At 47.3% G+C, this 26,856-nt stretch overlaps 3 protein-coding genes across 7 annotated transcripts; 1 reads left to right on the top strand and 2 right to left on the bottom strand.

Annotated features, from left to right (window-relative positions):
* rab3il1 (RAB3A interacting protein (rabin3)-like 1) lies at positions 1-18,417 on the top strand. 5 transcript variants are annotated; one of them, XM_056281331.1, is made up of 12 exons: positions 1-177; positions 9,479-9,851; positions 12,440-12,638; positions 12,824-12,919; positions 13,166-13,243; positions 13,516-13,746; positions 14,320-14,448; positions 14,544-14,656; positions 14,899-14,922; positions 16,749-16,848; positions 16,955-17,021; positions 17,202-18,417. In XM_056281331.1, the coding sequence occupies exons 2-12, from the start codon at positions 9,640-9,642 to the stop codon at positions 17,285-17,287; spliced, it is 1,335 nt and encodes a 444-aa protein (XP_056137306.1). In that variant the 5' UTR covers positions 1-177; positions 9,479-9,639; the 3' UTR covers positions 17,288-18,417. The 5 variants fall into 5 exon arrangements, with proteins under 5 accessions (XP_056137306.1, XP_056137310.1, XP_056137307.1 ...); XM_056281335.1 differs by lacking the exon at positions 9,479-9,851; XM_056281332.1 differs by lacking the exon at positions 14,899-14,922.
* best1 (bestrophin 1) lies at positions 2,406-7,797 on the bottom strand. The gene is made up of 9 exons (XM_056282468.1): positions 7,646-7,797; positions 7,360-7,454; positions 6,828-7,061; positions 6,285-6,439; positions 6,083-6,160; positions 4,412-4,564; positions 4,221-4,301; positions 3,985-4,136; positions 2,406-3,489 (listed from the first exon to the last, which is right to left on the bottom strand). The coding sequence occupies exons 1-9, from the start codon at positions 7,795-7,797 to the stop codon at positions 2,406-2,408; spliced, it is 2,184 nt and encodes a 727-aa protein (XP_056138443.1).
* A 678-nt stretch (positions 18,418-19,095) lies between the features above and the next one.
* epx (eosinophil peroxidase) lies at positions 19,096-26,148 on the bottom strand. Its single transcript, XM_056282467.1, has 16 exons — positions 26,139-26,148; positions 25,236-25,326; positions 24,956-25,131; positions 24,545-24,677; positions 24,326-24,455; positions 24,024-24,230; positions 23,442-23,817; positions 23,005-23,165; positions 22,648-22,900; positions 22,340-22,510; positions 21,754-21,991; positions 21,367-21,578; positions 20,464-20,628; positions 20,298-20,381; positions 20,054-20,150; positions 19,096-19,342 (listed from the first exon to the last, which is right to left on the bottom strand). Exons 1-16 carry the CDS (start codon positions 26,146-26,148, stop codon positions 19,285-19,287), a joined length of 2,562 nt encoding a protein of 853 aa, XP_056138442.1. The 3' UTR covers positions 19,096-19,284.
* Between the last annotated feature and the right edge of the window lie 708 nt (positions 26,149-26,856).

The raw sequence follows: 26,856 nt of genomic DNA, 5'->3' as shown, positions 1-26,856 counted from the left end.
CATCATCTGACGCAATTTGGGAAGGACCCCGTTATAAACTCCAGACGTTGACTGCTGCTCCGTCCGTACACACCGAGACCAACGACGTCTTCCACTGAGCCCCTAAACCACAAGCATGGAAGAGCTGCCTGCTCCGGTCCGTTCATCCCCAAATTGACCAATCCAAGGAAACCTGAGGTAAGCTCTCCGTAGCTAGACGCAGACACAGTGTGCACAGTTTCCCGCCCCACTCGTGTTATGTCTTCTGATCCATGAAAGAGCACACCCCAAAATTCCGCTGGCTTTAATTTTTCACTCAGTTCTAAACTGACCATGCGATGCTCTGCACGGTGCGCCCCCCCCTCTCGTGAACGATATGCACTCCCGACATTAACTCCAAGCCTCTCGAAAAGGCGCAATACCCTCCTCATATGAACGCATCGGGCGTGCGTATGCGTGTGTGTGTGTCGCTGTGTGAAAAGCCAACAGACAAGTGTGATATCCAGCGTTTGACTCTTCTTCATTCAGCTTGTCCTGCCACGTGTCAGGAGCAGCGAGTGGGTTTGTGATCCTGCTGCACCTGTTGTCAGTAGTTTGTTGTCAGTAGTTTGCACCATGTCCATGTGCTCTTTACTCTGCTCATGCTTTTCAAAAGCTGGGTGACTGAAAATGTTTGTCCTTATATAAAGGGCGCTGCTTTTACCGCGGAACTGGGAGTTTCACGCAGCATGTTTTGCACCACGTCTTTGTGCGGTCGTCATCTGTTCGGAGCCAGGCTACTTCCTGCAGCCACCCCAGGTAGCGCACACATTAGGGTTACGGCACATACTATGTGGGCCAGACGTGGCCCAGATGTAATGAACCGGGCTTGACTTGGGTTACGGCACACACTATGTGGGCCAGACGTGGCCCAGATGTAATGAACCGGGCTTGACTTGGGTTACGGCACATACTATGTGGGCCAGACGTGGCCCAAGTGTGGCCGAGTTGCGGCAGCCACACCCACCCCGAGTCAGAGCCGTCATTCAAAGCCAAATGCGGGCCTCCGTGAGGTAACTGCAGATGTGCACCGTATTTGGGCCAAAGATCCTTTGCTATCTGGGACTTTTCCGCGAACACACGCTTTTTCATGTACGGGGTCAGTCTGGCATTTCTTTGGAGGTGGCGCAATACCAAATATTGTAGCGTGCTTCTTGGACATTTTGATGAATGGAAGAAAATCCTAAAACCAGAGAGAAAAAAACAAAAGGTAACGTTAAGCTAGTTGTGACGTAAACTGCTGGCTGGAGCTCAACAGGTAACCGTGCTGACTTGGGGGGGGGGCTCATCCACTTAATCAAGAACGAAGGCTAAAAGTTGCACGATGAACAACCGATTAAAACTGACACATTTCTCATAATGACTCCCTTAGTAGTGACACGCGGAGAAAAGCCTGTAGTTTCAGTAAGTAGCTGTGTCAGAAACACGTTGGCACGCAAAAGCGCCTCTCGTCACGTTATCGTCTGCGCGTCATTTATTTTGACCACGCATGCGCGCCAGTTATGCGTACCTTTGCGTGTAAATCAATCCTTGCGTGTGTGTATATACCTGAAGATTGTTGTGTTGTAGTGTTATTCTATGGTAAGTACACTGAGCCGGAGTCAAATTCCATGTTTGTGCAAACCTACATGGCCAATAAACATGATTCTTAGAATCCCCAGATTCTTGGCCTCGTCCAGACAAGGCATCGAAAGCGGTTTAGCGTACGCTCCGCTCCCAGAACTAGGCCAACAGTGACACCTGGTGGTGAACTCTGATAACACCGTAACAGTTCCAGGTACCCGCCCCACACTCGTTAGAGACAACAGCAACTATGAAATTAAATTAAACGAATACTGCTTTTCGGGCTATTTGGCTGGTGAGCTATTTTGAGTGTATTTACCAAACTACCGTAAACATAAATCACAATAATAAATGATAAATAATGTCAGGTTTAGCTTTCTGAAGTTTTCAAGGGATTCCTTGAAAGGTCGGTTCCAGGGTCACTATTTGTGAGATGGTGAGTATTGCGTCTTCTTTTGGCAATGGAAAAAGGGTAAAGAGAAACTCGTTTTACGTAAAGGGATGCGTTGATGCTGCTGTGTTTCAGAGAGAACCGGGCAAGAATACTTTTCATACTTTATATTTCATATTTAGAATACTTTTCAGATGTTGGTGGTAAAATACCATTAGGCGCTTGTAGCATCCTAATCAGGTTAAGTGTCCTGCAAACACCTAACTAGCTGGATTGCAACTGAATCTTCCCTAAAGACGCTTTTCATAGTGTGGGGCTACATAAATAGGAGACATTTCAACTACAATTCTTTTTATTCTCATCAAGTATCTTGTCAATGTGAAAGATTTTCAGTGAACAAAGATGGTAAACATGATAGAGAACAAACGGTTAATCATGCGTTGTCCTGCTCCCGTCCTCCAGCAGCCTTGTTCACGCCACTATCCACTAGAACACCCAGCAGGTCCCTTTCAGCCAATGAGATTCCTGAATCATTGGGTGAGTGCTGCTGATTGGCTATTTGCTGGGATGAGCCAGAAGTAGAAATTGTGTTCATGTTGTTGCTCATGCCTCCACTGATTCCCCCATTACTTGCTCGAATGCTGCTACTGAAATTCCCATGGTTAGTGAAGTTGTTGTGACTGGCACCATTGCAGAGACTGGCTGAGGTGTTAGTGCTGGTAGTGCCTGATGCGTTAATGTTGGTACAGCTGGTATTGGGATTACTGGCATTTGCTGCTGAAATACGAGAGGGAGGAGTAAACGAGAATACCCTCTCCCCTCCACTGCCCACCCCACGAGCACTTTGGGGTCCAGGCTGACTATCAGCCGAGGGCAGGGTATCTAGAGTAAGGTGAGGAGGCGGAGGGCGACGAGACAGCAGGCCATGCCCAGGTTTCAGTTTAGATATTGGACAGAGCTCAGGAGCAGGGTCAGGGAAGAAGAAGGCAGGGGCACTAGGCACCTCGCTATCTTCATCCAGCCATGGGAAAGCAGAGGATGGGGGTGGTGCCACATGGTTAGGGGTATCAGGAGGGAGCAACTGTGAACCCACTGTTGGAGGTGCCAGTGAACTGCAGCTACGGTCCCCATCACCTTGTGCTCGCCGGATTGGCCGAGGGCGAGGCACAGCAGGGGGTACACAATGGATTGGAGTTTGTGGGCAGCTGTAGAAACCAGGTCTCTCATACAAAGACATAGAGGAGAAGGCATAGTCTGGATCTCGCTCATGACTAGGAGGCTGGCGGACCTGGCTTGGGGTTGATGGCGCCTCTGGGTGCAGGTAAAGAGGGAAACGGCTAAGAGGAGCCCCAGGGCGCCGGCGCAGTAGAGATACTCGGGAGGAGCGAGGGAAACTCGGGGAGTGGACCCCCAGGAGCCGACCGAGCCCTCCTAGCAGAGGGGTGGAGTAGTTAGCCTCCTCATGTTCCCTGATCTGCTCCAAATTGGACTGGAACTCCATCTCTTCTTTGGGCACACTGGTTTAGATAAATGATAGTTTTGATGCATGCTCAATAATCCAGGTGAGGAAATCACAGGAGGTTGAATCAGTTCATCTGGACATAACGTTTACTGAGAGAAACGTTTCATCACTCATCTAAGTGACTTACTGCAGGTAAGCCACCCTTATAAACAGCACAGCCGCATAACGACCAAACCAATGATCGGTTTCATGTGCAATTTGCTGTGATCATTAACTAGAGGTACCACGCCCATGTGTGCTATTCACAGGAATTGGGGAATAGTTGCAATCACAGCATTGTAAGATCGTGACAGATGTACTTTTAGCCCCCCACCCCCCAGTTCAGGGATGGCCGTTCCCTCTGTGATAGACGAGTGACGAAACCTTTCTCCCAATAAACATTATGTCCAGATGAGCTGATTCAACTTTATGTGATAAATGATAGCTAGCGCTCGCTAGATAGCCACTGTAAGTGTTGTTCACTGTAGAAGAAAAATAAAGATAACTGAACCTAATATCAAGCGCTGATCCCATAAAGGAGGGTTTGCGGTGCTCAGCACTGGCTGCAGTATATGGCGGCTGGGGTTCTGATTCATTCCAGTATTTATCCTTCTGTAGCACTGGCAGGCTGTCATACATCTCATCCACGGACAACAAGGACACCTAAGGGAGAATATTTAGAACAACAGGTGGAACATGGTATGTACTTGAAACAACTGTGGCAAATATTTTGGCTTTGATATAAACCTGTAAATTGCGATCAACTAGCCAGTTGGTCTCAAAGTCGTCATCATCTTCACCGAAAGGATTTATAAGCTGCTCGGCCACCTGAAACCATGAAAAGAAATGGCACTACAGTCAGGCAAACCGGTGATCTCCTCATCCCCTCCAGGCAGATCCAATTTGATTTGATCCCATAATCAAATGGTTCCTCTCACCTTAAGCCAGCCAACATAGAAGAAGAACTGTAACAGGGTGAAAACCGGCAGGTAGAAGTCCAGATCATGACCAGGGTAACCTTGTGCTGGATCCAAGAACTGGCGACCAATCAGACAAGCCAGGAAGAAACTATAGACAGCCACTGTCACCACCTAATTAGAAACATTTGTGCCACAGAAGCTCACAAGTTCCTCTACAAGTCATCTACTTCCGTAGCAGCATCTAATATCAGACTGCTCTCAGTTTTGTGGATAATTTGTAGGTTTAACTGCATATTTTGATCTGAGTGACTGATTATTTCTTTTGCATCATGAATGTTGGTGGACACAGAACTATGTCATACTCTCAAATATAGGAAGAATATTTTAGTTTATTATCATTGTCATTAAAATATCATTGCTTATTTAATTGGCCAATCCTAAACGCCACCTAGCCTTTGTTACTGTTGCTATCTTGGTTATTTCGATATCCTTCAACATTGCCAAAGCCCATCTGCCACCCACCACCAGTGCTGGTGGACACACCAAGTTTCTGGGAGCCAGGGAGCTTTTCTTTTCGTTAAGAGGCTGACAGCTTGGCCTTCAGAATACCGTTGAACGATACTTACGAGACTTACAAGACCTATGAACACATGAGCGATGCACTGATAGCAGCAAACTAAAGATCAATTAGAGGCCAAGCTGATCCGCTTACAACAAATAAGGGAAAAACCTCATCAACTGACATTTGAGGCTGAAGATGATGCTATCATCAATCAATATTAATACTGGTGGCTGGTGTCCGGGTAGTGTAGCGGTCTATTCCGTTGTCTATCAACACGGGGCTCGCTGGTTCGAATCCCCATGTTACCTCTGGTTTGGTTGGGCGTCCCTGCAGACACGATTGGCCGTGTCTAAAGGTGGGGAGCCAGACGCGGGTATGTGTCCTGGTCGCTGCACTAGTGCCTCCTCTGGTCGGTCAGGGTGCCTGTTCGGGGGGGGGCTGAGGGGAAAGCTACCTCCCCCTGGCGAAACACCTCACTGTCAGGTGAAAAGAAGCGGCTGGCGACTCCACGTGTATCGGAGGAGGCATGTGGTAGTCTGCAGCCCTCCCCAGATTGGCAGAGGAGGTGGAGCAGTGGCCGGGATGGCTCGGAAGAGTGGAGTAATTGGCCGGGTACAATTGGGGAGAAAATGGGGGTGGGGGAAAAAATACTGGTGGCTAATTTAGTATCTAAAAGTTTATTTGTTTTAGGATAACCCCCTACTCCTCGTCTAGTGGCAGGATTAGTCTAGCTCTGTTGCAGCCTGCACTGGTACAAAACCTAGCACAGTCCTGCAACAGGTCTAAATTTGGTTTTAGTTTTCGAAATGGATAAAAATCATCCAACCACTCGACTGGGATACCAGGCGTCAGTTTTACATGTTCCCCCAGTCAAATCTTATAACCATCTCTAGCAAGTACGGGTTGGGTACACAGAACGTGGACTGAGGTTATGGCGGCTAGCAGGAGTTGCTCAGCTGTGAGTGGAACATTGGAGAAAAGGGGCGGTGTTTAGGATTGGCCAATAGGAATCACCCAGTTTTATCATTACCCAGAAAAACTACTAAGCATGTCTGAGATCTACTTCTAAGCTTTCAATTTGAACCATTCTCAAAATCCTATATATATATATATATCAAAAAAATAACCTGAGTATAGACAAGAGGCAGACTGATCCAGTCGTAACCGTACAGCTTCATACACTTTGTCCGAAAACTGTTTAGCTCCTAAACAGAAAGGAGAGAGTAGAGCATGCAACAGTATGTTGAAATAACGAGGCGGATATAAAAGATGTTGCGCAGAAAGATTTTGATTCTCCGATTGCCTGAAAACAGAGTTATGCAAACCTACAGTGAGAATGGCGGTGAGTGCCACGTCGTTGTTGATGCGGCCCTCCGTCCGCGCTCTCAGAGCAAGGCTAACAAACCACATGCACGGGACCCAGAACTTATTATGTGGGGAAGGCAAGTCCTGCAGTTGCCTCAGCTCCTCTGCTGTCATTAGGCCTGCGAGGAAGAGACGGCAACAGGTAAATAATCGAAAACCCTTGCGTGGAGATGAATTGACACAGAGAGTGAAGGTTCTGGGACTGAGAACGTCGGGTGTTTTCCAGAATAGACGGCGCCCTGAGGAGAACTTGGCCCCTAATCTCAGCTGTTGCATCACTAAGTATAACGCCAAGTAGGAAGAGTCGATTTCAATAGCAGTTCTCCAGAAGGTCACTCCACAAGAGGGGGACCTTCTTCCAGCTGGGCCAGACTTCTGAGCTGTCAGGCCAGCAAAGGAGTAGACCAGTATCGTTTGTCTTTTGTCTGTCCGCACCATTTGGATACCCGTGTGTTAGGACTGCTGGGGCTGTAGGCAGCAAGATCCTTGGTTTTCGCCACACCATACCTGCCTGCACCAGATGCTCCATGGTGGGGAACCTCTTATACACGGCTGTGCTGATGGAGCGGTAGATGAGCACACCAGAAAGGTTGGCGTATCGCATGAGGGTACGGCGGGTCAGCCTGGCAGCCTCATCAGCACCGCGGACGTGCCCGCCAATCAAGGCCGCAAGGCGGTCCGGCCAGGGCACACTTTCAAACTGGCCCCACCATCGGGATACTACTAAGGTCACGTAGAAACCTGGCACAAAAAGAAACGTAAAAAAAAAAATCAGATATAAACGGCAAGGGACTGTTCGTATTAACTTAATGGCAGTCTGTAACGACAGTTCCCCACTTAGAGTTATTCGATTATATTTAATTTTCTGTGTCAATAATCATCCTAAGGTTCATCTGAGAGTGAAATTCTCAAAAATTAGTACACATTTGCTGGCTTGGTTGACAAGATGTTTGCTACTTGGATGCCCCCCCACCAACTGTGAACAAAGAGGAGAGCAACTGAACTACACAAGGGGTGAAGCAAGCTCACCAAACCTCACCAAGCACAAAGGACACAGGGATGAGCTGTGCATAGCGGTCACAGTATATGGACAGCTTCTCAAACAGTCTCTTCTGATGCTCGTTTAGCACAAACCTGGAAAAACAACACATCTGCTCAATCCCTTCTTCAAAGGAGAAGCTACAGTTAAAAGATCAGCCACACTTATGAAGGAGGCTTAGATGACCCGGACGGCAGCCCGAAACTTAACGGCAGCCGTTCCTACACAGATCGGACGTCACACAGGGTAAACGATGGGATTTACATCGTCTCACATGGGAGGGTACCTGTAGACAACACTGAAGAAGTAGTAGAGAACGCTAAAGATGATGAGCTCTCTGTAGAGCAGCTTGTAGATGCTCCCCCTCCAGCGCAGAAGCAGGTGAGAGAAGGTGCCCAGACCTGCGTCGGCGACCCTACGGGAGTATGTCACCGTCATTGCTGCCGCTTGCTCGCCAGGCTCGCCGACTGCGGCCTGACATGAAGAAAGCCCACTAGTACTGTGATTACCGCAGCTCCAAAGTCACTGTCTTTTGTCCCACTCACAAGCACCGGTAAGCCTGGATTTTCAGGGCGGCTCGGTCACACATCTATAGTTAAGACAAAAAAAAAAAAGAAATCGAGGCATACAGTAGTTTGGATGGCAGCTGTGTTGGATCCTACCTGATATATTTTCGTCTGTCCACAAGTGATCATTCGACCGCTCACATCCCATATAGCAAAACCAATATAACTCCGTTTATTTGCCCTTCTTCTGAAGTTTCCCATCAACGTGAAAAGGAAAAACAAAATTGCGGTGCCTTGATTTTTTTTTTTTTTACCCCGAGGATCAGACAAAATGTTCAATTTCGAGTTCGCTATTTGCCTCGAGCTGTCAAACATTGACGGTGTTAGGTTTTCGACTTCCGAATGGACTCAGAAACTAGTGTCAAGAGAGACCGTTCATCGCACTCACCGGGGCTGCTGAAGCGTGCCGTGACGGCCTCCATCGAGAGTGTTGTTGAAAGGGGGAATGGGAAAGAGAAGGGGAGCGAGGGACACTTACACCTCCGGTCACTTGATGTGTTAATCTGTTCCCGCAACAAAGCTGCATTGTGAGTTGCAGGGCCTGTTAATCTGAACACGTCTTAGTGCAACAAATCAGGAAAAACCAAACGTTGGTTATGACACAAGCTCTGTAAATGTATATAAAGACTTAAACGCGTGACCTTTCTGTCTCACTGTCTCTCACTTTCTCTCGCAAGCACTCACTTTCTTACATGCACACACACACACACACGCGCACACACACACACACAGAAATACAAAACCTTACACCAAATTCCCATTTTAGGTCTCATCAAACCTGCCGTGTGACGATCCAATATTTTGTCCCTGACCTGTCATATTTTTCACGGGACCTGCAGTAATGGTACCTGCCGTGTTTGCCACCATGGAAAACCTTTATAAGGCGGTCCTGTGTGCAGACTCCCACGGCAAGAAATGTGCAGCCGAGGGAGTGAAGGCGTTAGTGATTAACCCTTTATGGCTAACCGAGAGGGCAAGAGAGCCGCAAAGGGTGAGGTTTTGAACAGAGAGCCCAACTTGCCGGACCTCAAGGATGCATATTTCTAAAATGAGGGACACCCTCTCTTGTCCGTACACATTTTGGATAAAGTCGCAGTAACTGGGAATCGAGTTTGGACCACCTCGGTGAGTTCAACATTCCATACTCATTGTTTCTGACATTCCATACTTTTGCAGCAGAGATTAGGGAGGTTGGGAATGGTTATGAAGTTTGGCCAGTAGCACTCGCTGAAGTTTTGTTTTTGTGACTAATATACACCACTTGTGAAATGCCTTGACGAGGCTATTTAGTGGCAGTGTAAACCCCCTCTGTGTGACTGCCGCCTAAGGAACAGCCCTGACCTCGGCTAGATCTGCGGTGATTTCAGAAAGAGGAAGTATGTAACTTGCATCTCAAGGGCAAACAAGGGGCAGTAGAAGTCACGGCTTGTCCACCGACTACCTGTCGGTGTTGGCTGTTAATGTCCTGTAATGGGTTTTGCAGGATTGTCATGCATCATTATCTGTTGCAGTAGATAACAGAAGACATTTTCCTGGTATGTGCGACTTAACAGGTGCATTGACGTACCGCTGAAAAGAGGTAAGAGTGGCATCTACATCAAAAGGAGACTCCGTTGACATAAGAGGAAGAGTAAAATCAATCCTCCAGCTGAAAGCAGAGCGGAGAGCTGCTGAGGGGTCTTCGCTCTGGGAGACTTGACAGTGCCTGAGACATATGGATGCTCTTGAGGGGATTCACAGAGTCCAGCTTTCCTCTTCGCCACCTGCATCCGTGGGGAGCCCAGGGTATAAAGTCCTGAGGGCAGGGAGATCTGGCATAGCCGTATATTCCTCTGACAGCTTCTTTGGAAAACCCAGTGTCCCGGGACAGCAAGCGGACAGACAGGCAGAGAGGGGAAGTGAAAATGAGACGTGTGCCGTTGGAAGGTAAGTGTCAAATCCCAAAGTACTGGAAAAAAAAGATTTTATTTTCTTCATTGTGAGTTAATGATGTGGTTCAAGTAGTTAAAATAGCTATTTGTGACCGCCCCCCCCCAAGCATCACATACTAATAAGTACAGGAAATGTTCTTATAACCATTTATACCTTTAAGGTGATGACATAAGGATCATTATAAGGGCATTTTGGACCCATTTGGGTCCCACTTTGTGGTTTTTGGTCTAGTGAAGTCTATGGCAGACAGCTGTTTCACAAGAAATGTAACAGTTTCATACCCACTATACAGTTTCTATTTGACTATATTATACCTCTGGGTGGAAATCAACTCTGGATCCCACCTGTTATCACTTATAGGCCAGATATTAAAATGGGGTTTTTAGCAAAGGAAACTGTTTTTCCGCTGCGGACGAGGAACACTTAGACACAGCATGCCATTCCATTTCAGTTCACGTAGAGTTGAAAATATATAACAAATACACCTAACATTTTGAAAAATATGTTCATAAATATCAAAATGAACATGCACGCCCGCTCATTTCTGATCAGACTTTCTCTCTAAAAATGTCCCTCATACTAACAAATTGAAAAACTACCAAAATTCAACATATAGACGTTGTCAACCCCGCGTTACCCAGCCAGGTGGTCGCTACACTCTTGAGGTTAAAAAGCCGAACAAAAGGAGAATCTCTCAGTTATCCGGGTCATGCATGAAGATACCGGGGTCATTGTGTCCAGTGTTTCCTGCTCTGAGGACTGGGGGTGGGTGGGATGGGGGGGGGGCAGCGAGTTGTCTGCGTCTTTGCAGTGCGTGTTTGTTACGTCATGCTGTTTTTGTTTGTGTATATTCTATCATTTTGTATTTGTCAATAGGACCCATTGAAAACGAGACGCTCCATCTCAAGGGGCTGTCCCTTCAACAGCTTGGAGTAATTGGTAGAGTTGAGTGCCACGACATGAGTGAAAACCAGCTTTCCCCCCCGGGAGAGAGATGTAGTTTCTTCAGCCAGAAAGGGATTTCCCCCCCTAATTCTTTCCAGTGTTGGGGCCGTGAACTGGGACCCCAGCAGGGTTTGGCAAGCCTTTCTGTGGGGATTGTAGAATGCAGCTGCAAGGCGTGGTGGACCCTGCTAACAAATAAATACATTTACAAACACGGGAAAGTGAACTTTGGTAATTCACAATATCGTCAGAATTGGGAATTTTTGGCAGGAAAATTCCACGGCACACATTGTAAAGCAGAATGACGAAGCTGATCCCCTTTAGACGGGATATGATCCAGTTTTAGCCCTCAATGTCTGGGCAAAACCAGTACACACACTGGAGAGGGGGGCAAATCCAGTACACACACTGGAGGGGGGGGCAAAACCAGTACACACACTGGAGAGGGGGGCAAATCCAGTACATGCACTGGAGGGGGGGGCAAAACCAGTACATGCACTAGAGAGGGGGGCAAAACCAGTACACACACTGTGGAGAGGGGGCAAAACCAGTACACACACTGGAGAGGGGGGCAAAACCAGTACACACACTAGAGAGGGGGGCAAGACCAGTACACACACTGGAGAGGGGGGCAAAACCAGTACACACACACTGTGGAGAGGGCTCACACACACTGCACAAACACACAGCCGCATGTGAAACACCACAGGAAGGCGTGTGTGTGTGTGTGTGTGTGTGTGTGTGCGTGTGTGTGTGTGTGTGGTGGGAGTTAATATGGCCAGATGTTAAAAAGCCATTACTTTCATCACACACACTTCAGTTAGCGACGTAACCTGGGAGGCTTTCCGAGTTCCTGCGCTGAACTTCTGGGCGTTGTGTGTGTGTGTGGGGGTGTGTGTGTGTGTGGGGTGTGTGGGGGGGGGGGTAAGGTTGTCATGTGACTTACGAGAGATTGACGACACAAACTCAGGTTTTTTGTTTTTTTTTTGAAACTTTTTTTTTAACCGTTGAAGTTGAAAAGCGGACGGGCGGGCAGACCGTCGTCGACGCTGAACGACGGTGACTCAGAAGTTGTGGTGAATCTACGTCACGGCCGCGTTGCGTCGTCAGCGTCCGCATTCCTGCGCTGCGCTGCCGCGGCGACCTGAATCGCTGACTGGGCTGAAACGCGCCGCACGGATTTGGCTGGACCCGGTTCGGTTCGGACCCCGATGCCGCGTCGCCATGGCGGTGAGGACAAACTCTGGCGTGCTGCGGACAGCGAGGGGGTAAGGGGCGGATGCGAGACTCCGCGTCTGGTCACTTTGATTCGCGGAAAAGCTTGTAACGTTACCCGGCTCTCGATTAAAGCGGTGGGTCGGATAGTCCGGTCCACTTCCCGCACCAGCCGACGGAACCGCTCTCGTTAGTTTCTCGCGGATTCGTTTATGTTTGGGCGAAATACGAAGCGTTAATGATGGTACCGACGCTCCTCTGACCCTCGGTGCCCTGACATCGCCGTCCCGCGCCTCACAGCCGCCCGCCCGGCCGCCCGGCTTCCGGCCGACGCCGGTTAAAGGGAAGTGAAAAGGAAACGCTTTGCCCCGTCACCTACCTTTACTGATTTACCCCCCCCCCCCATTTTGGTCCCTCCCAAGGTTGGTAGATCTGGATCCAGATCCGGAGCCCAGAGTGGAGGGGGTTGGCCAGACTACTAAGGCCATGCCTCAGGCTGAGGGGGGCTCCTCCACATCTGCCAAAGATCACGACGGCGTCTCTCGCCTGCGGAGCTCCTCCCTGGAAATCCGAGAGAAGGGCTCCGAAATCCTCAGGGAACAGCTGGATGCCGCCAAGAGGGTATTTCGGCCTGCTACACACACACACATGCACATACACACCAACCAACCACACACACACACACACACACACACACACACACACCAACCACACACGCGAGCAACATGTGGGCTGAAGGGAAGTGGTACTGACCCCTTTCTTGTCCTCCCCTACCCCCCTACCCCCACAACCCCCTATCCCTGCAGGAGCTGAAGCTTAAAGACAAGGAGTGTGAGCGTCTCTCCCAGGTCAGAGATCAGCTGGAGCGCGAGCTGGAGGAGCTGACAGCCAGTCTGTTCGAGGTAAAGCGGTAATGAACACTTCAGCAGATCCATGAAGATCCTTTGCCGTTGTGTGTGTGTGTGTGTGTGTGTGTGTGTGTTCAGTGGTTCTGACACATTCGGGTCCCGGTGGTCAGGCCCGAGTAATGTAATCGGCATTGTGCATGGGTTTTCAGAATCAGGATTTCCATGTGAGGATGCTGCTTTTAAAAACAAATTACTCATTGTAAAGATGAAACTGAACTGTCCCCCCCCCCCCCCGATCAGGAGGCTCACAAGATGGTGCGAGAAGCTAATGTCAAACAAGCGGCAGCGGAGAAACAGCTGAAGGAGGCCCAGGGGAAGGTGTGCACAAATATAATCCTCGCTTCACTTTTTTATTTTTTTAATATATATGCCTCCTTCAAGTGTAAACATTGTTTTGAGTGTGTGTGTGTGGCTGGTACAGAAAAGTTTATCGACTATCCTGATTTTTCTAAGATACAAGGTTTAACACTTGTTGGGAGTTGATATGATTATACCCCCTGCTGCTGTTCGTCTTCTTAATTCCCCATTTGTTGTCACAACTTGATCGCGCTGTCAATCTCGTCAACATTTCGTTTATATTTCACTCCCAGATTGACGTTCTACAAGCAGAAGTGACGGCCCTGAAGACTCTGGTGTTGACCTCCACGCCTGCCTCACCAAACCGCCAGCTCCATCCACAGTTGCTGTCCACAGGCACCAGGGGGTCGCACAAGGGGGGCCACACTCGCAACAAGAGTGCCAGCGGCGCCTTCCCACCTGCACCCGCAAAGCCAGATCCGCCATCTGTCTCCATACAGCCAGTGGCCCGAGAGGACCGGGAGGTAAATTGGTTGTCTTCCACATTTCGAGAAAAGAAAAACCTTGTGTTGTTGAGTGAAGTTTGTATTGTTACCTCTTCTAATGCTTCTGCTACCCTGGGTCTGTGCGTTCCTCTATTTCTCGTCCTCAGTCTTGTGCCTGGAACCACTCAGTTATCTTTGCCCTGCTCCATATTCCTCTTTTTTCCTGCTTCTGGGTTTCCTCTCTCACTCCTAATCTCTACCTGTCCTGTTCTTGTTCTCTCTCTGTCTCTGTCATTCTCTCCTCTCAGCCTGCTGTGCCAACTCTCCTCTCTCTGGTTCTGTGCCTGGTTCCTGGCCACTCTGTCAGTGTTACCTATTAGCCTTAAGGGCAAGATGGGGAGGAGGGGCCAGGTACTCGCACCAGCCAGGTAACTACATCTTCTGGCTGACTGCTACTCCTGCAGATTTTAGCTAATTGTTGATCAGCTTAGAGGTTTGTTGTAGTTTTACTCATTTCCCTACTGACAAGTCATTTAATCGCTGGATTTATGATGGAGCGGGCAAGCAGCTGCTTGACAGAATGAATGATAGTGCAATGTGTTCTCTTCACAGTTGGACTCCATTATGTATGCAGAATTTTTGGCGTGGAAAGAAAATCCAAGCCTCGACCGTTCCTCTGCTTTCCTGAGTCGCATCTATAGGGAAGACATTGGGCCCTGCCTCTCCTTTTCAAGATCTGAGGTCAGAATCTTAATGTTTCTCTGTGGAGCAGCCACACTGGTTTTTTTGTTTTTATTGTTTGAATGTAAAGTAAAATAAAATGCCCCCCCCCCCAGCTGTCCCAGTCGGTGCGAAGTGCGGTGGAGAATAACTCTTTGACTATCGAACCTGTGGCCATGTCGACGTTGCCCGTGGTTAAAGCTTCGGCAATAGAATGCGGAGGCCCGAAGTAAGTCATCCCATCTCATAACCACTGCTCAACCGTCTGTTTCTCCTGTCATTCGTCACAACCAATCACTGCACCCCCTCAGATTTCCTTTTACTGAGTTATGGTCTCTCACCCCCCCCCTTTTTTTTTAATGTTTGTCAAATATTTGTCATAAAGCATCTTCCTTTCTTGCAGTGTATCTTGGAAGGGTTGAATTAAAGACCCCACTTTTGTAATCGCTGATTTTTAAAATCTTTTCCCAGTGACTTTAGGGCAGCGATAGAAACGTAAGTCCTCTCAGGAACCAATCATTTACTAACTTTGGCACTAATAAGAATTGGCATGATATGAAGACTCCCCGTTTAATTTTCTAAATAATTAAAATTTCAATACTTGCACAGTTGCCTTCTTAATTGATCATTTGACTTGTGGTAAAGTGATATGCATGTTTTTTGGTATGCAGGAAATGACCTTTTCATATCTGCTCTTGCTGATTAACTCTTCGATCAAACTTATTATCCGTGTATCATTCGATCATTTCATATCTGATTTAGAATCCAAAATATGAAAACCAATAACGACCTGTTATTTCATTGTGCGTTTAAAAATCCAAAATCAGAAAACCAATAATGTTTTTTTTTTTTCTGAGGTTAAAAGTATAATGGGCATCCGGGTAGCGTAGCGGTCTATTCTGTTGCCGACCAACACAGGGATCGCCGGTTCAAATCCCCATGTAACCTCCAGCTTGGTCGGGCATCCCTACAGGCACAATTGGCCATGTCTGCGGGTGGGAAACTGGATGTGGGTATGTGTCCTGGTCGCTGCACTAGCGCTTCCTCTGGTCGGTCGGAGCACCTGTTTGGGGGGGGGGGGACTGGAGGGAATAGCATGATCCTCCCATGCGCTATGTCCCCCTGGCGAAACTCCTCACTGTCAGGTGAAAAGAAGCAGCTGGTGACTCCACATGTATCGGAGGAGGCATGTAGAGTCACCAGCCCTCCCCAGATCAGCAGAGGGGGATGGAGCAGCAACTGGGGACGGCTCAGAAGAGTGGGGTAAGTACAACTGGGGAGAAAAAGGGAGAAAATGTAAAAAAAAAATTTTTTTTTAAAAAGTATAACATGAGAAAATTGGATCTTTGTTGTCCTCGATTTTATTCAGATGGTAGAGTTTGGTAAAGTTGGGAAATATATTCACAGACTCGGACTACCTGGATCAATAACTCATGAGCGAAGCATTGTTAAAATACAAACGATGCCTCTTTCCTACTGTAGTAAGGTAGACGACGAGCTACAACCTAATTTTCACCAAAACAAACCGTCTTCCGAGCTGGAAAAATAACACTGGACTCTATGTACAGCTGGGTGTGCAGGGACCGTCTAAAAAGTGTAGCACTGAAAAGAGATACTACAAAAATATTCAACAACTTCACTCTTACACAGTGCAGTGTCCCCAAAATCACTCCACACATCAACGGTCTCCTGTTGGTATACTACAACACTTACTTTGGAAAATTTGGCTTTTGCATAATTTGGGGAATTTTTTTTTTAATTGGGAAAAATATTCAATAACTTCACCCTTATATACAGTGTAGTACCATCAAACATCTTAAGAGTTATTGACCTGGCAAGTTTGAATCTGAATATATTTCCAGCTTTACCGAACTCTCGTGTCTTTCCAGGCACGCAGGAAAAAAAGTAAATAACTTCCTGGTCACAACAAACCGGAAATGTTAGATGGTAAAATCGAAAGACAACAAATATTCAATTTTCCCATGATATACTTTTAACTTCAGAACAAAACCCAAACAGCGAAAAAGAGGTCATTATTGGTTTTCTGATTTTGGATTCTAAATTGGATATGAAATGAGCAAGTGATACGCGCATATTAATCCCGCTTTCCCTGCTCTGCTCTGCTCGCCATCATGAGACTTGTTTTTCCTTCCCCAATTAACATCTGGAATGAATTCTTTCGTCTTTGTGTCATGCAGCTGAATGTTGTGGTGTTGCTATCCGATGAATTCGTGGTCCTCTGCCCTGTTGTTCGCATTCATGGAAAACAACAGAAGTATGTCTGTAGGTCAGATATTTGACCCCCCCCCTCCACATTGCAGGAAATGTGCATTAAGTGGTCTGTCCCGGCTCTGCCACCATCGCATTAAACTCGGCGACAAGGGGAGCTACTATTACATCTCTCCCTCTAGCCGGGCACGGGTAACTATCACTTCATCTTCTGAAAGCTGCACAGCCTCGGTGGTTTCCTGCAGCATTGTTTGCTAATGCATATGATATGTGTCTTGTTCCCCTTCTACCCTTCCAGATCACCGCTGTGTGCAACTTTTTCACCTATATCCGCTATATTCAGCAGGGCCTTGTGAGACACGATGGTAAGATGGAAAAAGCTGATTTTTTTTTTCCATTTCAAGATAAGTGTGGTTTTGATGACAGAAGTAATAGACACCTCATCTGAGATTTCTCTCTTGCAATTCTCCCTGATTTTCGGGTAGGGGGGTTTGTCAGATGATTAAAGTGCTACATCCTGTCTTCTTGTCTTTGTCTCGGGCCAGCGGAGCAAATGTTCTGGGAGGTGTTGCGACTCCGCAAGGAGATGACGATGGTCAAGCTAGGCTTCAACATCACCGACCAGGGATAGAAGAGGGGACCCGCCGGTCCAAGCAAGCACGCACAACACTAACAAGAACAACATGCAAATTCCAGAAACCTGAGACTGTTGAAGTTTAGGTTTTACTGTGGTAACACGCAGATCCCGGGTCAGTTTTTGTATTAGAGGATTGCTTTCTGGGATTTGCTAACAATTAACAAGGGAAGCAAAAATGCCTTTGTGTCACTTTTTGGTAACGTGATTGGAAAAAAATACATTTATACCAACTTTTCTAGAATGAAGCAGAAATATAGTGGTGCCAACAAATCTTTTTCATATCAAACAGAGCAAGAAGCAAGCTAACCTCACATCCACTCTGGGGGACTTTTTACTTTTCCGTGGCTTTATAATCTCTGAAACCCCCGACCGGAATAGATGCAACTTCTCCTAATAAGAGATTAGAAAAGATTCCATGTACCTTGAGGCAGGCACGAGTCTGAGCCAATCAAAACACTAGACATAAGGACACACGCTATTTTCAGGATTTCAGGGAGATTTCTTTTCACATAAAAGCATATTCATTAGTACCTCCGTTACTCGCCTCAGAAACACTATAGCCAGACATTTTCTGCATGTTTTTTTTTATTACTATTTTGACCCACTCATTGCACTATGTATTCTACATACCTTGTATGGGTTATGGGACTATTCTGATTATCCTTAAGCTTGTGTGATTAGCCATGTGTTGTCGATGAAATATACTCCAAACCACACTCCCAAAGTAGCAAGAACGCTAACATGAAGTTGGACTGTGGACCATCTTTAATGATATAATTGTAAAATGAATGACATTTGCAACAGTAGTTTTGCACCTCTGCAATGCACAATATGTACATTTAAGTCTTTTAAAGACTTGGCATGAATGCAGCGCGTAGCCACAATATGCAATGCATAGTCATTTTACCTCATAGTATAGTGTTGATATTGGCAAAATTCATTGATATGTTTTGGCTGGTTAAAATGAAGGATATCAGGTGTTACAAAGTGCAATAATTGCTTCTTATCCTTATCTAGGACTTAGAGGCGCAATCTCAATGTACTGATTTCTAAATCTAGCCCCTCTCCCATGATATACACTCCATTAAAGAAAAGGTGTTAGAGCCTGACCATTTTACCTTTGTACTTTGTCTCGTTATAGGTCTGGTTTGAATAAAACCTGATGACCGATACATTCATGAGCTACTTCGAACTGCAACCGCGTTTCTGTTCTAAACCTTTGTTGAAAGTCATCGACAAACTTGGGCCGGGGTTCAGCAATAGTGAGTCGGCGTCATAATCCACAAGCAGCCTGTTTGAACCAGATGACACAAAGACCTTTTTAACCTCAGGCAGGCCTCTGATTTGTCAGTGGATTAAGGTCATCGCCAGGAACTGCTCGATCACCCTGATACAAAACACCCCGCTTTACACTCACAGCTGCTTAACAGGTTTATGAGGGGAAGTATAGTGCCGGCATCCGGCGTGAGATCCAGCCGAGAATGTGGCTCTCTGAGCGGCATTATGAAAATCGGTGGGTGAAGCCAGCGCTCGACTAAGACTTCGTTTCCTTGATCATTTGTGAGCCTTCTCACACCGGATACGACAAGACCATAACAACATTCGATGTGTTGATGAATGAGCAATATTTCCCTTTTGAGGATGGCATAACATGTAAGCACTGGAGCGAAACATGCTGCCACTCCCTGGGAGGACATGCCGTTCTGTAGAGTAGTGGTACGTAGTGTAGACCGATAGCCTGCGACGAGGTTACTGATTTAACTTAAGAACCAATTTTATTATTACATTAAATTTGCGTTGCGACCTGTTTTACATTGGTGGAAATACAGCCCAGTTTAGCACAACTCAAACACAAAGTCAGCAGGGCTCTGCTGCAGACTTTGAACTATGGAACAATAAACGTGTAAACGTGAAACACACTGAAGACAAGAAGATATTTATATGACGGGTAAAAACAAACAGTGCATCACATTTTTTTCCAAGATGGTTGATCAACGTTTCCCCTCGCAGCATCCACTATTCACCGGTTCTTGTTTCACTGGGAAATATCTGGTGGGGGGGGAAATCAGACTTGACTATTAATGATACCATTTTTTTTGGGGGGGGGGGGAATTTTCCCCCTTTTTCTCCCCAATTGTACTTGGCTAATCACCCCACTCTCTGGTCCGTCCCCGGTCGCTGCTCCACCCCCTCTGCCGACCCGGGGAGGGCTGCAGACTACCACATGCCTCCTCCGATACACATGGAGTCACCAGCCGCTTCTTTTCACCCGACAGTGAGGAGTTTCGCCAGGGGGACGTAGCACGTGGGAGGATCCCGCTATCCCCCCCAAGTCCCCCCCACCCGAACAAGCGTCCCGACTGACCAGAGGAGGTGCTAGTGCAGCGACCAGGACACATACCCACATCCAGCTTCCCACCCACAGACACGGCCAGTTGTGTCTGTAGGGACGCCTGACCAAGCTGGAGGTAACACGGGGATTCGAACCGGTGATCCCCATGCTGGTAGGCAACGGAATAGACCGCTACGCTACCCGGACGCCCCAGTGATACAATCTTAAACAATTTCAAAAGTGAATGACGACGTCATGAGCTTGATAATTTGCTGGATTTGTTTTGTCCGTTCTCAAGTCAAGGTTTTTGGAGCCAGCCCCTAAACTCAACTTTTGGCAAGAATTCAAGAACATGTACAAACAATAAGGTCTGTGTCAGCTTGAGAGACACCGTCCCTGGCTCACGTACTTTCAAAAAGGCCACCTACCTTTGATAACAAATCATGATCACAGCCAGCATGGCCGCGCCCCCAATCACTGCTGTGACTGCAGTGACAACCGAGACAACAGACAGCGGAGAGGGGTCTATGTTTGGATCAGAAAGAGGAAGAAATGTTCAAAAAAAGGTTTTACCCACACAGTGTGCAGATTAAGAGGTGTTTAAATGTGGTTAGATACACGGGCAGTGCATCAGAAATAACACACTAGCATGAATAAAAGCTGCTGTCCCACCTGAACAAATAAAGGACCCTGGTACATTATGACACTCCAGATCCTGGGCACAAGGGGACGTCAGTTCGTCACACTCGTTAATATCTGCAATATACGTCGAAGAACATGCAATTACTGCAGGAGGAAAAAATGCATTTTGACTTCATTGCAAGGTAAGGCTCGGTACCATGGCAGGAAGGGGGTGCAGGACTCCATTGCTGGCTGTCCGGATCACAGGTGACAGAAGAGGAGCCCAGGAGTTTGAAGCCAGACTGACACTGGTACAGGATCTGAGAATCACAGAGCTGAGAGTATCCAGACTGTATCCTGGGTATTGGACCACAACTGGAATCTGGGAAAAGAGTCAAATCAAAAACTTAATTTATATAGCATGTTTTGTGCATTAAAATGCAATGTAATGGGGCGCCCGGGTAGTGTAGCGGTCTAGTCCGTTGCCTACCAACACAGGGATCGCCGGATCGAATCCCCGTGTTACCTCCGGCTTGGTCAGGCGTCCCTACAGACACAATTGGCCGTGTTTGCGGGTGGGAAGCCGGATGTGGGTATGTGTCCTGGTCGCCGCACCAGCGCCTCCTCTGATCGGTCGAGGCACCTCTTCGGGGGGGGGAGTAGCGTGATCCTCCCACGCGCTACGTCCCCCTGGAGAAGCTCCTTACTGTCAGGTGAAAAGAAGCGGCTGACGACTCCACATGTATCAGAGGAGGCATGTGGTAGTCTGCAGCCCTCCCCGGATCAGCAGAGGGGGTGGAGCAGCGACCGGGACGGCTCGGGAGAGTGGGGCAATTGGCCAAGTACAATTGGGGAGAAAAAGAGAACCCCTCCCCCCCAAAAAAAGCAATGTAATGCATTAAACATAATGTTGAAGTGCACAGTCATAAATAAAGTAGGTAATAGTGGAGGAAAAACAGAATGGGAAAGTAAAGGGATGTGATATAGAGAAAATAAAATGAAAAAAAAACCCAACAAAACTGAAGAACAAGGACATACAATGACATGACAGAACTCGTAATACAGCAGATCAGCAGCCATTAAGCAAGCAGAAGTGTTTTCTTTTGCCATTTTGCTTTACCTGTGTCTGGTTCTTTCCAGGGCCTGAGGTCGACCTGGGGGAGGAGGGGGCTGGAGCAGGCCAGCATGTCCCCGGGCCTCTTCGTGCGGGAGAAGGGGTCAGCGGGGACATGCGTAATGTGGCTGTTATCACATATGATGCGTGAGAGAGATACTGTGTGAAGGCGTCTCCTCTGGCTGCTGGTGAACACCCCCTCTTTCTCCCACCAGAACCTTTGACAGTGACAAATTCAGGTTAAATAGTTCTGTGGATTTTTTATCTTCACATATTTTGATCAGATTCTTGCGTACAAATGCGCTGTGTACATTTTACAGACATCTTTACAATTTTGCAGTCACACTACCTAACTTAACTGTCTCACCAGTCAAATTTAAGATTTTGTTTTACCTGTCCCCATCCCTCAAGGCTCTGAACTGTCTGGCTAACAGACAAGACAGAAGCGGTCCGACCCGTCCTCCTGGCAGAGCGGGCTCGGCGATGGCCCCGACCCATAGGTCAATGTTGTGAGGCGTCCCGTACAGTGCCAGGACCTTGTGAGCCAGGGTGAGGTTTCCTATGGTGTCAGCCAGATCCGATGTCGTGTTTGGAACGGAGAGGCCGCAGAACTTTCGCCATGAGCTGTATCCTGCCCAGACACGGCAGACAGCAGGAGAGTCGAGTGAAAACTGGAGGAATTTTGAAGACTGACGTGAAATATGAAGATTGGTGAAATGAAATAGGATTTATGATTTGAAGAAATAGAAACAGAGATGTGACAATTTCTTACATTTGCTTTTAAATGTATTAATTTAGCGGATGCTTTTATCGAAAGTGGCTTACAGTAGAGCAGATGCATTTAAAATGTCACCAGCTTGCGTTGTAGAACGCCATACAGTAATCGTATCATGTCAGAGTCGAGTCGAGTACATTTAGAGCAGGTCTTAGTCTTATTGTCAGTATTCAATATTGTGCCCAGATGAAAGCAAGCTGTTACCAGGCAGGCCATGGTCTCGGCCCCTCTGAAGATTAAGGGCCCCGAGGTCCAAAGGCATCCCTCCTTGTGCCTGAAACAACCTCTCTGTTAGCTCCTCCACCATCATCTGGCCTGGTATCTGGAGCTTGGCTGGAGATAGCAGCAGACCACGCAACACGGGGTCTATACCACCTGATAAACCCCCCCCCCCGCCCGCCCAGAGAGCAGTAAAGAGCGAAAGAGAAAATAAACAGTAGAAAGAAAGCAGATTAACAGAAAGTGGATGACCTGTCAACTAAGTACAGGACAGTACGGTGGTTGTGCCTTACCCTCCTGCACAACCCTCCAAGAGGCAAACAGGGAATGATGCAGAGCCAGGGTTGGATGCTGGGGGTTAATGGTGTACCCAGGACCCAGCCTGGCCACTACTGGCTGAACGGTGACATGGGCAAAGCGAAATGCTGCAGCTGCAAAGACATTAGTGATGCTAGGGTTGACATCGGGGTTATAGCCTTCATAAGGCGGAATCAGATGGGAACTCTCCCCCAGGATCCGTGGTAAGTAGTGCTCCCACGTCAGGATCTGGAATAGTCAGTTTGAATTAGCAGGTCAGTGTGCTGTGAATGGCCATGCAAAGAGAGCTACGCATTGACAGCAACTGAAACAGTAGTAACTTTTGGAATTACCTGGTGGATTGCTCCCATTATCTTGCGGGCCTCCTGATACAGAGAGTCAGGGCTCCAGTGAGGGTTGAGCATGTGCAGCTCCTTCACCAGCCGGTTGTGTTCTCTCAGAAACAGAGTGTGTAGTGCAATCATTCCCAAATGCTCATTGGCTCTCGAATCCCCTGAAAAAAATACATTATTAACGGTGGGTTTTTTTTGTTGTTTTTTTTGTTTTTTTCCGGCCTAGTTGCCTACAGCAGGAGACTGACTGGTGATACTGGGCAGCTTCCAGGTGTGAATGTGTGTAACTGCGTGGGTGTGAAGCAGGGCATTGCTGATAAAGATCGTGCGTGCTTAGTGAAACTACCCTGGCTAAATAAAGGTTAAATAAATGAACACATATCAAATAAAGGTTGGAAGATTTGTAACATTTACGACATGTACTTGTGGTTGCTTACCTGCTTGAAAGCAGGACGTGGTGTTGTCATGGTGTGTGGATCTAGCTGGTGCCTCTGGGGTAGTGGAATTGTCTCTGTCCCGAGGGCCACAGGGGTCGAGGTGAGCCTGCAAGCGAGGCAGGAAGGGCATGTAGGCCAGGCCTTGGTCTGAGTACTGGGGGTTGATGGCCATTAATCCCAGGGGGGAGGAATGGTTTCGAAGGGCCGAGGCCAGGCTGGCCGAGCTGCCGTACACCATACTTGCATCCACAAATGAGGTGATGGCATTGAGCTGCTCCCGCTGACGACGGGGCGACGCCCCACCGGCACAGCTCGGGGCAGAGCGAAAGAAAGGCATGCAGCTCTGGATGCCGGCGCGAGGGTCTGAAGATGGGATCTGGGAGGAAAAAATCAAATATGAAGTAATTTATAAGGCACTAGTTGAATTAATAATGAAGGGGGTGTTTTACTTTAGAATAGTTGCAAGTTTGTATTTTGTTGATAAATACAGTAAGTAAAAAAAGAACGAAGGAATTGCTAAGGATTGCAGGAGAATGAGAGAATACTTAATCATAAAAACAGCTTATTGTTGGTAGGGTGCACCTGTATAGGGAAGCAGGGGGTTTCTCGGCTGCAAGTGCGGGTGCAGTCAGCTCCTGACCTGAAGGCAGATGTGCTGGGGCTCTGAGGAGTCAGGACCAGATCATGGTCTATCCACTGGCCCCACTCCACCAGCAAATGAGACAAAGTGGAGTCCAGAGAGATGTTGTCATTGTGAGTGTACAGTACTTCCTGGGACACCAGTCGTACCTGCAGGATAGGCGATGCTTAAGTCATGGTAAAGATATTGTGGTGTCGCTATTGGGGCTGGCAGGTGGAGAATAACCAACTGAATGGGCTCTTACCGGGGGCAGGCTGAAATTGTAATAAGTGTGTTCCGGGTCCCAACCTCTCGGCATCCCCCTATTGTCTTCATATTCTGGAGGCAGCCAGCGATAATATGGGATGTTTGCAGCCCCCCATCTCGGATGCTGTCTGAAGAGGGAAGCAAGTCAAATAGACCGTGGAATGAACTTACTCGTGCAATGGGGTTCAACCCAACATTTTTTGGGGCAGAAACTGACCGGTTGTTGCACTCCCCCGAGACGGATCTGTATCTTTCAGTTAGACAGTCGGTCTGACAGCGGGGGATCTGGAGTCCAGAGGAACAGCCTGTTGCCTGTAGCAGAGTCTCCATGGCTCCATCACTCAGCAACTCTTCAGGGACACACAGACAATGAAACAATAACATTGCTGTGGTCACAAGGCAGACATAAGGCAAACAGTGCATGCAAACAATTCCCTGGGTTTGAATACCAGCTAGGAAGGGTTTGCCACATGACTACAAGTGCAAGAGAGCAACGTTTATTTGACTGTGTTCTCTACAAAGAATTGTTGTACTTTTTGACACATACCTAATTACAGGTAGCTCCGTAAAACCGTCTAATTTTTTCTTTTTTTGGGGGGGGGGGTTCTCTCATGTTTATAATCAGTACCATCAGAGCTGGGCTGAGTCATGGTGTTGGTGTAGACCATCTCTCTGATCAGCTCCACTGTGTTGTCCAGCAGCTCGGCTGCCCGGATGTGAGCTCTGGTTCTGGGTCCAGTCTGTTTGAATTGGGCCAAGAGGTCACTGGGTCTCAGAGCCCCCTCCGACAGAGACTTCTTCACTCTGATAATGTAATAACATCCACAGAAGCTTTCTTTACCCCGCGAGCATGTGACCAAAACTAGAGAGGGGACAGGCACGAAAATACAATCAATAATCTCACTTACCTTTCACTTGTGTGGGCATAAGCTGCATCAGTCAGTTCAGCGGCTCTCTGAAGAGCCTCCTCTACATACGAGGATCCGAGATACACAGGTCCTGAGAGTAACACACACACAGAAAAAAAGTTATGTCTTTTCTCCACATGAATGGGACACATATGCCAACACTGCTGAACAGTAACACTTTCTATGACGCTTGCATCTATAATGCCCTATAAGCATCTATTGCATCTATAACGCCCATACTTTCCTATAATGTGTATTACAATGACTAACAGCTATGGCTGAAGACTGAAATAGCACTGAAGTCTCATTGTGCATCTCTGACACAAAACAAGTTGGCTATGATGCATTATGACATTTGACAGAAAAACAGGCTAATGATGACCTATTAATAATGCATAAATCCGTTTTAATGTATCATAAAGGTGGTTATGAGGTGTTGTGAGGGCGTATACATGGTTATAACAAATCTTACAATGACTTATGGCTACACTTACAGGCTGTTATAGATGGTTATAGGGCGTTATAGATGCAAGCTTCATAGAAAGTGTTACCAACAGTTTTAATTCTCAGTTCTTTTCCATCGTAACCTGACATAAACCCCAACCTGAGATATTGTGAAACGCCCCGTCTAGTGGAGCATGCTCAGGGAGAGACAGCAGGAACAGAGCCAGGCTAAGCAGAGAGAGGGACACCTGAAACAAGCCAAAAAAACCCAAAACAACAAACAACCACAATGACAGGAAGGCGTCTTGTTCCACCACATCAGCTCAAATGTGAAAAAACAAAACTTACCATGAGTGCTGTGTCAGTCGAGGGCTCTCTAAATTTCGTGTCCCCTTACTTCAGGTATACATATCGGAGCAGTAGATGCATTAAGTCTAGACTGAGGTATCCACTACACACCGCTGGTCATTTTGAGAGCCAACAGGTGTGTGTGTGTGTGTGCGCGTATGTGTCAGTATGTGTCTTGCTCTGAGCAACGATGTTGCCATTTATACACCGGTGATGAGGCCGACAGGTATGTGCAGAATCCTCTTATCAGTCGTTTGAGTGACAGGCGCCCAACATCAAACACTCCCACTGCCGCAGCCTAATCACATCTCACATAATCAAACGTACTTCTGCCTCCTTGCTCACGATGAAACGTTTCTGTCAGCTTTTACGTGATTTCAAATCAACGACACATTCTAATCATTTCTCTGGAGAATAGTAAAATGTTTCGTTGCTTTGTTGTGTTGCACTAATCCATACGTTATTTCTATGCCATTAACCAACGTGAACCAATAATGTGCAGTAATGTTAATATAACTTCATCTGATTTGATAATTTGAACAAAAAACAAAAACAAAAAAACCCCCCTCAAATTATCTAAAAAAACAAAAGTTCTTGCTCATTAAGGCATTTTATAAGAGATCACGTTGGTGGGAGACTCTTTCAAGAAAGGCTCGCTTATGATGAGAAACCAAAGGGAATTACAAAATGACATCACGCAGACTTTCAATGTAGGGTCTTTTTCATTGACAAGTGGGTCAGTGTCTTTACCACATGCCAAGACCCACAATCTGATTGTCCCTCTGCCAGGGCTTCCAATGACACCAGCAGGTGGGCTGCTGGGTGGACG

Source organism: Lampris incognitus, chromosome 6, assembly GCF_029633865.1.
Source record: "Lampris incognitus isolate fLamInc1 chromosome 6, fLamInc1.hap2, whole genome shotgun sequence".
Lineage (NCBI taxonomy): Eukaryota > Metazoa > Chordata > Actinopteri > Lampriformes > Lampridae > Lampris > Lampris incognitus.
Note: the sequence above shows the minus strand (reverse complement) of the source record. Positions and strands in the feature narration are given on the sequence as shown.